Below are 12,202 nucleotides of genomic sequence, written 5' to 3' on the forward strand. Positions count from 1 at the left end.
TCTTTCTGTTCACACCTCAACCTGTATTCAGCTGGGCTGTATCCTTACTGGCCATACTGTACAGAGTGGAAAGAGCAGCATAGTAAGTGGAGTGGATAGACCCCTCTTCTGTGTATAGACACAGATAGGGTGTCTAGATTTTCTGATGGCTGTGGTCTTGACTAGCTGCTTTTGCTACTGTGGTATAACTTCTCTGTGCGATTATTTTCTCCTTGGAGTGTGAAAGCTTGGTGGGACTGAGCACGCAGCGTAGGTGCCTTTGTCTCCAGCTGTTGGTGCTCTGGTTTTTCCTGCTTAGCAGGATCTGGGAAACTTGCACTGGGTAGAGTCAGGAGATGGGAGGACAGAGAGAGTTCTGTTTTGGCAGGTGGAGTTCCTGTAGTTCATTTGCCAGTATTCGTTTTACAGTACCAGGAGGATGGAGAAACAAGACATCTTGTTGTAGGTTTCAGAATATTTACAGCCTTAGGGATGAGAGAGTGAGAAGTGCTTAGGTAGCCCAGGTGCTTTGTGAGGCTACTACAATTCAAGCAAACTTACTATAACCAAATGATTGACAGTTCATCACTGAACTTATCTGACTGTTTTCTTAAGCTTGTAAGTAGCTTTTCTAAGTAGCTTGTCCTATATGCACTTGTCTTATTTGTTGTTTTCTATCAGCATATCTGAAATACAAATGAATAGGAATTCAGATGTGCTGCCTTGAAGTTACAGAGCTCAGATGCTACAAAAACATTTATTTGGAGTATCTGTACCTATAAAGAGAAAGTGTTCTCATGCAGATCATTCTGGAAATATAAAGTGCAAGGCAATTCACATTGTCTGGAGGCAAACTGCATTTTTATCAGACCGAGTATATGCAGGTACCTCCATTTAAATCAGAAGCAGGTATGACTGGTTAGTTGACAAGACCAGGGAATCCTGGAGAGAGAAAAGATCTGTCAAATGCAAGTGATCTGTAAGGATACTCAGTAGGTATCTGGAAAACCTTAACAGGGTTTTCATTTCCTTTGGATTTTCTGAGGAAGAGTACTTACAGTGTGGTTTCACTGAACTTTAAGACAAGCAAAATCCTGAAGTTTCTCACTGCTGTAAGAAAGGAGGGTCTTTTTAGTGCTTGACTGCTTAAAGATTTCAGAGATTTTTCCATTCCTCTCTCACCATTGTTTGAAATGTTCTGGGAAGACCAAAGCTTTTAGTGACAGCTTTCCTGGTGACATTTAGCAAGCATTGCACAACAGACTTCTAAACTTAAACTAGGCTGTGTTTTTGTCTGAGGGAGCACACCAATATCGCATACAGGTCTTTGCATGTTTCTGCTGAATTGGGAAATAAGCTGGTGAAGTCCCAGCATTCCTTTAAATGAATAGCCACAGTATTCAGACTGGTCTGTGGTCACAGTTGTAAACGAAAAAGCTAAATGCGTCTGTGTTGGCAGGCTGCTACAATGGAAAAGTAGCTCAAAGCTGTGTAACAAATATAAAAGTTGAGTCCCACAAACTTCCAGTAAAATGAAAGTGTTGCTTTTAACTTACTCATGAAAATAGTGACTTCTCCACCAGCTTGAATGATCCTGTCTGAATAAGCAGTCTGGTAAGTGTTTTTTATATGATTTAAGAACACTGTGATAGAAAAAATAAAAGTATTTTTCTCCAATCTGTAACTAATTAGCCTGTGGGCATTTTCTGGAACCTATTGTCTTTTTACTGTCAATGGACCTCTTCAGTGAAAGCAAAGGCAGTCCTGCTGAACAAAATAAGCCTGCTTGCACACCAAGGACAACTTCAGAAAGGAGTGATAAAACCCCTGAAATAGAGAGAGGCAGATTAAACCTGTATTTTGGCTTCTGTTATGTCAGGCACATGCTATGGAAGAGCAGGCAGAGCAGAGGAAATAACCTACTTAGTTTTGACCAAAATAAAACTTTGTTTTGAAAGCATTAGATTGACTTTGGCTGAATTGTCTTGGTGCTGATATGCCCTTTAAGTCCCACTGATTCATTGTTTGGAAAGTAGAGGCTGTTATTGTTGTCTTGCATAACAGCTTTGAAGCTTTGGTTTACTCCCTGGCATTGCTAGATTTCTTGTTTGTTTTCCTCTGTCCGTCTACAAGCAGTTGTCCTTCCCCCTTCTGTCTTTTAGGCATGCTGCAGTAGCTGTGCCTCCTGCAGTGGCCATCTTAGCCTTTGTGTGCATGGGGGACTTAGTTAATCTGGGCAAGCTGATTCTTCCATGTTCAGCACCTGTGTACCCATCTTCCTTACCCCAGCACTCGCCAACAGCTTCTTTATATAAGCCAGCGCTGCCAGTTCATGACTACGAGTCCTGGCAGAGCCAAGGTGGAAGCTATGACATCTCTGTGAACACTGGCAAACAAATTGGCAATTTTGAAAGCCCTTCTAGGTTCCTGGAGTAAAGCAGTTTGGTTTGGTGATCCACCAGAAGGCAAAGGACTCTACTGTTCTTTCAGGGCAACCCTGGGGATATTAGCTGGACTTGAACAAGTATTTACATCTTCTTCCTGAATAAGAGGGACAATAAAAGAACATCTTGTTTTCTCATATGCTAGCAGTGATTGACAGTGCTTTTAAAAAAAGCTGTTTTTTCAGTTGCTGAGAACTATCTTGTTTTGTTTGAGGTTTTGTTTTTTCAGTGAGGGGCGGAGTGAGAATAGCTACTTGAAAGACTATAGTGTAGGCAAATTCAAATACTTCCTCTTGTTCTGGATTGTTGAATGCCTTATATAAGTTGGTGACATAAGGAACAAAGATCTGTAATAACTGCATCTGTTAAAGAGAAATATTTATATTGCTAGAAGTACTGATGACTGTCTGTTCGAAGCACTAAGCTTTACAGAAAGCCTGACAATGTTTTGAGGGCTTAGTTTTACCCTTAATTCATTATTTCATTGTGATAAAAACACGACATACGCTACATGATCAAATTTATAATCTGGTGTATTGACTTGAAGTTAAAAATCTTTGGCTTTGGTAAATTGTTATGCTTTAGCAAACTAAAAGTAGTTGTGCTGTTTTTTGGCATGTGAGAATCTGACCCTAGCTCTTCAGACTGTGTAGTCAGATGTAGTTGTAGTGTGCTCTTAACAGTAATGCCCTCTTTACTGGAGCTACTGAAAATGAAAATTACTGGAAGTATTGAAAAGGAATTTAATAGTTTCTGCTGGACTGAATTACTCCTCTGGAGTAAATGGTAGGAGCCATTATTCTCTCTGTAGTACCTGTTGCATTTAAAGCATAGCCATGCTTGCTATAAACCACAAGGCATGAAACTGCACTGCACATCCTTCTGCCCTGAGGAAACTGCTGCCAAACTTAGTTTGTTGCAGAGGTTGCTGTTCTGTTGCAGTAGGCAAGTGTGGTAAGGTAAAAAATGCCTATACTATCACCTTCCCAAGGGGTCCACTGAATCCCAACAGTTCTTTGGGAAACAAAAACAAAATCCTACTCTTGGTGCTTGTCACCCTGGAGTTTGCAGGCATGACAGAGTTGGCTCTTGGAACTATCTTCTAGCAATGCAGGATCTGGCCAAAGCTACCACAAGGTACATGTCCCTTTGCCACCTGTAGGAAGCTGGACTTCTCGTGTATACCTTCTGGACTTCTCGTGTACCTTTTTGCAGCAATTAGAGTTTGGGGCAGTTGTGGCTTGCTGCAGTCTCATTATAGCTAAGTCTGGAAATGTGCGGTGGGAAGTGTTAAGGGGCATGGTCCTGTCTTTTCAGAGACCTGTCAGTCTTTGATTAGCAGAAAACGCTGCTTCCTGCAGCTGCTGGGACTTGTTCAGATGAAAAAATAAGGATGTGACTACAGGTGAGTTTCATTTGATGTATGAAATACAGTAAAAGTTGAAGGTTGTCATATGAAAAAGGAGGATAGAGATCCCTGGAGTGTAGAAGTTTACTTGTGAGTACAGAGACACACTTCAAAGTAGGAGTTAAGTTACACTTTAGTTACCTGATGAGGACTTTGTCTGTTTCTCCATCCTTTGCTTCGTATTTTTTTAAAAATAACCTTTTTAAGATGTATTTAGATAATCTATAACACTTGCAGACACCTGTTGAAAAAAACCCCACATTTTTCAGTATTTAATCTGGTAAAAACTTTATTTCATCCTATAAAATGTTAATGTGCTTAGGAAGATATAAACAACATTCCCCTGGCCACCCAAGTCTAGTGCCAGAGTCAGTTGGTAACCATAACCACAGCCTTTTCTTAGCCCTGCTTTTCTGAGCATCTTCGTAGAAGACAGATATAAACAGAGATATCATACATGGAACTGAGGTTGGCATTCACAGTGTGTGAAATGCTAAAACAGAAACACACTGACTGCGTTTCTGGGTCTGGGTGTCAGATAAAAGCAATAGAGGGAAGCAATGAACTCAGCCAAGGCTGCGCATGGATTTGTGGCAGTGCGGGGGATTGTGCTACACAACTCTTCCATTAACAGTCCACAACCTCCTCTACAAAGGAGTGAGTTGAGAACTCACGCTGACACCAGCTGCTGAGGATTACAGGAGTGTATTTCAGTCTATCATTTTATTGCTTGGGGTGGTTGAATGTAGAGTGGTGGTTATGGAGGGGAGGAAAAGCTCTCTTACAAGCTGCTGAGTCTTTAGTCCGCTTTTACCGATTGGCAGGAAAGGATCCTGGAGTTGTAATCCTGGTGTATCCAGGGAAATATGTGCCCGTTGTGTGATTGCCAAAAAAAAGGCAACTTGACAGCTAGGCATTGTTAGGAAAAGACTGAGGAGGAGTGGCACAAAAGCCACCTATGTGCCACAACAGTATAAAATCAGCGAGCTGGTTCTCTCTGTGCATTGGCTGAGCTGCTGCTGAGTCTATAGGCGTCTGATGCAGCATTAGACCTTGAACATGACATTTTCCTTTCTCTATTTTATTTTAGTCCCATTGTAATTCTTTCATGTAATCTATGTACATTTATAGGGCTTTTTATAGAGGACTGTAGAGATTTTCCGTTTATGTAATACTCCTACATATATCAGGCCATCCATTCTAGTAAACTCTCCAAGACAGGGACTTCTTCCAAGTCTTACATTTAACAAGATGCCTCAGAGAATTACTGCACTTAATTTAGTTGTATTTATATTCACATTAATAAGCTGGGTAGGTTCTTCAATGCATTGCACTAAAATTTTTCCAGAAATGAAAAATGTATTATGCTCTAATATCTGGGAAAAAGAATTCTGAGTTTCCAAGCCATTTGAGACTGATTTATTGTTTTATTTCAAAAACAAGAATAAGCCCTTCAGTCAACTAGGTGATTCAGAAATCTGTAACCTTTGTTAAAAGATTAGAAGAAACTTGGCAGGCACTTGCTGGGAGTTGGTGAAAGCAAGCAGAATGCAAGCAAGTTACGGCAGTCACGAATAGTGCCAAGCGAAATAAAATTATTATTTGCCAAGTTGTCCAGGCAGTACTGAGGAGCTGTGGTACTGTCACTTTGTGAGAACATGACAGGTTCCCTTGTGGTGGCTCTGTGACAGGCCGTGCCAGTTGGCGGAGGCAGTGTGTTGTGTCCTGTGAGTTACTGGAGTGTGCCAGCATGCACGGGGAGCGCTTGGCTGCAGGAACTCCCCTCTATCCTCCTGTGCAGCAGCTGTCTATTTTTGGGAGTCCTGGATGTAGCTGGTGGCCATGATAATGTTGGCGGCTCCGCTGTGAGTAGCACAGCGCCAGCTGCAAAACCCAAGCGTGGTGGCAGCCTGCAGTGAGGACAGCGGATTGTTGGAAGAAGCAGATTGTGCGGCTGCTTGTAGTACTGGAGCATAAAAACCTCCGGGCAGGGGGTGACTGGCAGGAAAACAATCCAGACAATGGAGGGTTGGAGGAAGAACTGCAAGTCACTTTGCAGGTGCTTTTGTTAAGCCCAAAATGAGTGCTCTCTCTTGAGTAGATCCACACTAAGTCTTGTTTTGAACTGATTACCCTTCTAGGACAGTATCAAATAAATTTTGTTCTTGTGCTGATAGTCCTTTACCTTCTGTGGAGAGCAGTTTGATAGTTCTACTTATAAATATGTTTATCAAATGCAAAGTTAGACTTCGGTGTTCAAGAGAAAAGAAAAAAATTAAATGAAACCTAACATGTTAAAATACAAATATAAATTTCTCTTTGAAAAATGCCAGAACTGAATTATGGTGAATATTTTCCCAAAGAGGAAGCATAAGTAATTTTTAACACCATCTAGACTTTTTCTCAGGGCTAAGTCGTCTTTTCAAAAGAGGGAGAAGATTATGTGTTATATCTGATATTTCATGAGCACTTCTCACCCAGCCACCATTTGCATGGGACACCAATACATACCTAGAGTCCCTACAGGGCATAATTCACTGTTTTCCTCTTCCTACTTTTGGATTCTGCTTTGAAGTCTGTCTTGAGGACAGAGAGAAAAATGTTTATGTGGAAAAAGTGTGACATATTGGAGGGTATAAATAGCCATCCTTTTTCTAGGAAGTGCTACACAGCTTATGAGTTACAGTGATTCCCAGCTTTTATGTCCTGCCTTGCTGGGGAGGCCTGGAGAAAGATTTCTGTTTCTTTTCAAGTGTATGTTGGAGAGGTTCTGGCTGTACGTACCGTGAGTTTCTGTATGTACACATGGCCTTTATCTTTGTTAAAACACCAAGTCAAACAGAATGTGGTAGGAAAAGTGGCTCGGAAGTGATGGGCAGAGCCTGCTGTAAAGACAGATACCGTGCTCCATGTGGACAGGGAGCAGCACTGTGATGCCCAATGGCCAAATGGCTTCTTGTTGAGCATTAGCAATACCTTGTTTTTCACAAAAAAAGGAGTAATTTATTATTGAATAGCAGAAAGCCTCAAGGTAAACTTGTCAAATATGGTTGGTGCTGTATGCCTGTCCAGTGGCTTGGAGAGACCACATAAAACCCCCTAAAGTTTTAAGCAAATGTTTTGTACAGTGTCTGAAAGCTGCAACTGAAATTGCTTTCTTTTTACTTAGACAACCCATAGATGTGCCTGCTTGTAGCTCATCACTGAGTTTGTATGGATGAGGAAATTTTCATCCTTTAAAGAGATCAGCCTGTCCTCTTCCTTTAAATGCTTTTTCCTTAGAGTTTTGCATTTCATCTTCTGAGACTTCACACACAATGTCTTCTGGCTTGTTTTTCCTAATGAAATGTCATCCCTTAAAACCCACAAACCCTCTCCTAAGGTTCTAAGTCAGAACTTAGACCTAATTAAGCCTCTCTAAGACTATTGATATGAATGTAGGATTTTGCCACCTCTCCCCTTTCCTTCCTGCCCATATCAGCAATTCTGTTAATGCTTCAGTTTGCTGCCATTTTGGGTTTATTTCTTTCTGTGTGGAATGTGCAAAATAAAAACAAAATGGTGACTTGTAGGAGTAATTTCATCCCGAGGAATGTGACAAGCAGAGGAGGAGTTGTGTGAGTAGCTCCTGAAAAACGTGTGAAAATCTTTCACTGGAAATGTTATCTTCCATGTTTGGGCATTGCTTATCTCCTACTGTTTGTCTCCTGATATTCCTTAATTTGATTATTTGCAAATGCTTCGATTTTCTGGCCGACATTTTAGGAAACAAATTTTCTTTTTTTGTTGTCTTCTTCTGTATGCATTCAAACAATTAAAATTTTTATGCACCTTCCTGTTTTGCTCCTTGTCTGAAACATCCATTCACTGTTTTTTCTGGGGCAGGAGATGCATCTTTCCTCTGCCTGGACAATGACTTTGCTTTCTTTGGTCTCCTCGGTGCTGATAGGCTTTGTGCTCCTGCCCACCATAGAGATCACCTCCAAATCTGTTAAGCAACTACATTTGCAGCTGCAAGAATCCACTTTATCACCCTTTCTTTGACCGTTTCCTTCCCTAATCTGCCCTATTTGTTTGGAAACAGCCATAAACCTTAGAGGTGCATGTAACATTTCATAGCACACAGCAGAAGATTCAGTTCTGCTTCTTCCCACTTGATTTCATCAGTGCAGTAATCATTCCAGGTTCCGCTATGGATGACAGCACATTTGAACAAAATGGCTTAGAGTGCTTTTTTTTTCTGACTTGCAGATTAATGAGAAAGAAAACTTGCCTACTGCTCATAATAGATGAGTACTGAAAGGAAAGGTGGCATCCTTTTTGTGCTACCAAAAGGAAAATTTACTTTGCATGGGCTAGCAATAAGCCATTTAGAGAAGTGGACCTGGATTTTAATGCTTCAGTTGGCTTGGAAGAAGCAGTGTTGTGCAATTAAAAGTTAATGAGCTGGAGAAAGGGGTGCTTTTGGTGGCACTCGTGCATATGGTCAGTGGCAGCAATGGACTGCAGATGGGAAGTTTGAAGCACTTGGGGTGTTGTCAGATACTTGTGAAATTTAGGAAGTGGTACACTGTGCTTATGAAAAGCAGGGATGGGAAAACCCCCTGTGTACAGCAACAGCCACTGCTGACAAGTGATCTTCTGCCCTGGCACTGGGAGAGGTCTGAGCTTCCACTCAAGAGGTCAGGACCTGAGCACCTGTACAAGGCTTCAAGCTTGAACTGGTGGAGAGTAATTCTGAAAGAAAGAGGACTCTAAATCCATAGCTGCATGGCTTATTAGTTCCTAATTAATCAGAAGTGGTGGGAATGAAATAAAGAATCCCTACAGCTTAATGTAATGCAAATTCATGGTAAGAAGCTGTGAAAAGTATCCCCTCCATGAGAAATGATCTTTTTTAACACTGTCATGCTTGAAAGCATGCTTTATGGAGCTTATATGGAATTATAAACCTGTAATAAAAGAAATAGTTACTCTAGACTTTCAAAGCTGCCTATAATTGGCAACCTTGAATTTTGTTTCCTTTGTCCATTATACTCAGGTTGTAACAGTACTTTGTCTTTTCACATTTGTGTCACATGCACTAGCTTGTAGAATAATTCACTTGAAAACATGTCCTTCTGCTTCAGCTATAGCAAAGAGCTGTTTTGGACTGTTTGAAACTTTTTTTGAAATGTAAGAACTCACTTTGATGCTCATGGAGAGAGTGTGGGAGGACATGACTTGCAGTAGGCTTGTACTGTTCTGGGATAAACTCTCCTTCCTTTTCCATTGCCAGCATCTTAGTAGTACTTGGAGTTCATGTACTGCTCAGGGTATGACAGTTGTGTACATTCTCAAACCTAGGGGATAGCAAACATGTTTGAAAAGATGTATTCCTAATTGTATTTGACTCCACTTTTTGTTTTGTTTGTTTATGTTTCTTAAACTCCCTTGCTTGTGAGGAGTTGTTCACAGTTCTTATTGTTTCTTATTATTTCCACAGTTTGCAACTTCATGTCTCATGAAAAGTGCCTCAAGAATATCAAGATACCATGCTCATGTATTGCTCCCAGCCTTGTGAGGGTGAGTAAAGAGACTCCGGCTTGTCTCTTTCTTGGGGTAACACCACATATTTATCACTAATGAACATGATGCCATATAGCAGTAGTTTTTTTCATATCATAATGCAAAAATTGTATTAGTCATCACTGAAGCTTTTATAGCTGCTCACAGGCAAAGCTACACTTCCTTTGAAAAGTCTGCTATCAGCAGCTGTAGGTAGCTGTCTTTGAAGACCAGTTATTTGCATTTTTTATATGTTACCAGATGTTCTTACTGTGTGTCATTACCTGGAAGTCTTGCAATATTGGAGGGAATGACTGATGAAAGCTGCACCATGTGTCATAAAGATGAACTGTGTATATCACCAGTTTTTTTACAGCTATTACATATTAAGCTTCTGTGCCTAGTGAAGGAGCTGTGTTTGTCTTCTGTTGATTGCTGTATCTTGAGAATCTTTGTGTTTATTGTGTCTAGAGAATAAAATTGTTGCATTTTAAGTATAGGATTTGAAAGGCAAAAAAAGAGGGCAGGACTTAAATTCATTACAGTAGTTCAGAATTGATTTTGGTAAGTAATAAAGTACTTGCTTTCAGATGGCTTGTGACCTTCTCCCACAAGACTTTATGTGTAAGAGGTTGATTCAAAGGGTGTGAAACATGAATCAACTTTACAGAAGATAATAAGAAGCAACTAAGGTATTAAGAAGCTAAACTGAAGAGAAACAGTGTGTAATCCATTTGGGAAAGGATGACAGAAGAGGAACGAAAGGGGGGAAGGGCATGAGAAATTTGCTAGAGAAGTATTAAAATGCTACAAATACCTTAAGGAGCCATAGGCAAAAGTCGAATGAGACATGGCTGTAAAATCAGTCATGTTCATTACAGACCTTGCTGACTCAAAGCACATTTATGGGAATCTGTTGTGTAGACCTATGAAGCTGATTCCCTTCTTTGTGTTGTAAAATGTTTTACAAGTTCGTTTTCATTGTGGAAGCCTTTGTAGGGGGTAAGATGAAGTTTGAAAACAATTTTTGTTACAGGGATTGGAGAGATAGAAATTACCCATTTTTTTTCCTTCAATATGCTTTGTCTAGATGATAAACCTGCTAGGGTTTGCCAATGCAAAATTTTACTTTTTCTCTTTTTTTTTTTTTTGCTTTTCCTCTTTCCTTACATACCTTTCATCTTGAGGGGCTTCAAAAAGGCATCTGATACATAGAAATTTTCCAGTGAAACAGTAAACAACACTGCTGTTAATCTTAGAACACATGGTAAAGGGACATGCAGGTAATGAGAAATGCTTTTACTAAGAATTAGCATCTTCTGCTGTTTCAGTATCCTCACAGTCATTGTAGCAAAAGGAATAGTGAACCAGATGATATAGGTATCCAAGGGCCTTTAGGGAGATGGCAAAAAACCAACTGGAAAACAGTAATTTAATTCAGAATGTGGGTGTTGTAAACATTTATGACTTCTTCTTTTGTGGATTTGCTCTAAATTTAATTCATTGTTCAAAATAGTATTTGTTCTTTTGCTTTTATATGGTAAAAATCCTCCATTTAAACTTACTAATGTTCCCATTTGCATCAGTTGTAGACGTCAGTGTAATTTTTTTTCTCTCTTGTTCTCTACATTCCCTGTAATCTATCTGCCCCAAAACATAATTTTTATCTTGTGATTTATCTGTAAACAATAAACACAAATTGTACTGCACAGCGAGGATAGTTATTTGATGGTGGTGTCAGTGTTTGAAACTGTTTGCAGTTCAGCGTTGCTGTGTTTAACTGCAAAGAGTTTTCTGTGTTTTCTGTCCTGAGATGTAATGATTTTATTTTGAAAACTCTGGATTGTACTGTTCGTTCTGGACAGTCATGTCCTCCTTGACGTGGTCATCCAAGTTGCATTAATCCTGATCAGCTGTACAAGTGAAGTCTGCCATATGGGAGATGTCATTTTGCATGCAGGCCCTGTCAAAGTAAATACCAGACTTGGCATTTGCGTAAAAAATATAACAGAGTGAAAAACAAATGGCAGCCATTTATACAGTTTGTGGAAAGTTTATTTTCTTAATCTCTCCTTTCAGATTATTTATTTATCAAAAGGTCTGACGTAGGAGGGAACACTGGCGGGATTTTTTTCTGATAGTTCTTTCAGCTATGTCAATATTCAGTGTATTACAGAAATTAGACTTTTTTATTTTACTTGTCTGAGTTTCATCTAGAGAAGATGGCAATTGCTAAAGCTCATCAGAATGTGTGTCTTTTGATACTAAGTCAACTGATCAGAGAATAATTTTTCAGCAGATGTTTGGTGGAAACTTTTATTCCTGTCAGTAGGATTTCCTTCCCAGGGTCAAGTAAAAGCCTACAGAGTCACAAGCATGCCACAACTGCATCCAGCCTCAGAACATTCTTGATTAATTCGTTCTTAAGGCTGACCTATGAATTTTTTTCTCTATTGTAAATCACTGTCACCTGCATTTAGTATTGGATCCAGGTCATGATGTTTCTAAACAAGCCTTCATGGATCAGTCTTCTGAAAAGTTTGCAGGGCATACAGTTTGTTCCAATGGTAAGGTCCCAGCAACTTTTTTAAATTTAAACTATTTCCTACATAAGTATTTACCTTCTTTGCAGTGCATGTTTTTTAAAAAAAAAGGGAGGAAGGGAGGACAAAAAATAATCCACACCCAAACACCAACACAAATCAAAATAACAGTAAAAACAAAACCTTTTTGGAGGTGAAATGTGAAGTTTTGTTTTCCATTTTTAGGTTGGAATTGAAGCTGTATTACAGCTTCTTAGAAGTCTGTATATTTTCTATATAGC

The 12,202-nt window shown here is 39.7% G+C and overlaps 1 protein-coding gene across 1 annotated transcript in view; it reads left to right on the forward strand.

Moving 5' to 3' along the window:
- DGKQ (diacylglycerol kinase theta) overlaps positions 1-12,202 on the forward strand; it is an 88,730-nt gene that overhangs the window by 14,295 nt on the left and 62,233 nt on the right. Inside the window, exon 3 of the mRNA XM_015652211.2 lies at positions 9,317-9,396. Within this exon, the coding sequence (XP_015507697.1) occupies positions 9,317-9,396 (80 nt within the window). The remainder of the gene's footprint in view (positions 1-9,316; positions 9,397-12,202) is intronic.

The sequence above is a fragment of the Parus major genome, chromosome Z (assembly GCF_001522545.3).
Source record: "Parus major isolate Abel chromosome Z, Parus_major1.1, whole genome shotgun sequence".
In the NCBI taxonomy this organism is placed as follows: Eukaryota; Metazoa; Chordata; class Aves; order Passeriformes; family Paridae; genus Parus; species Parus major.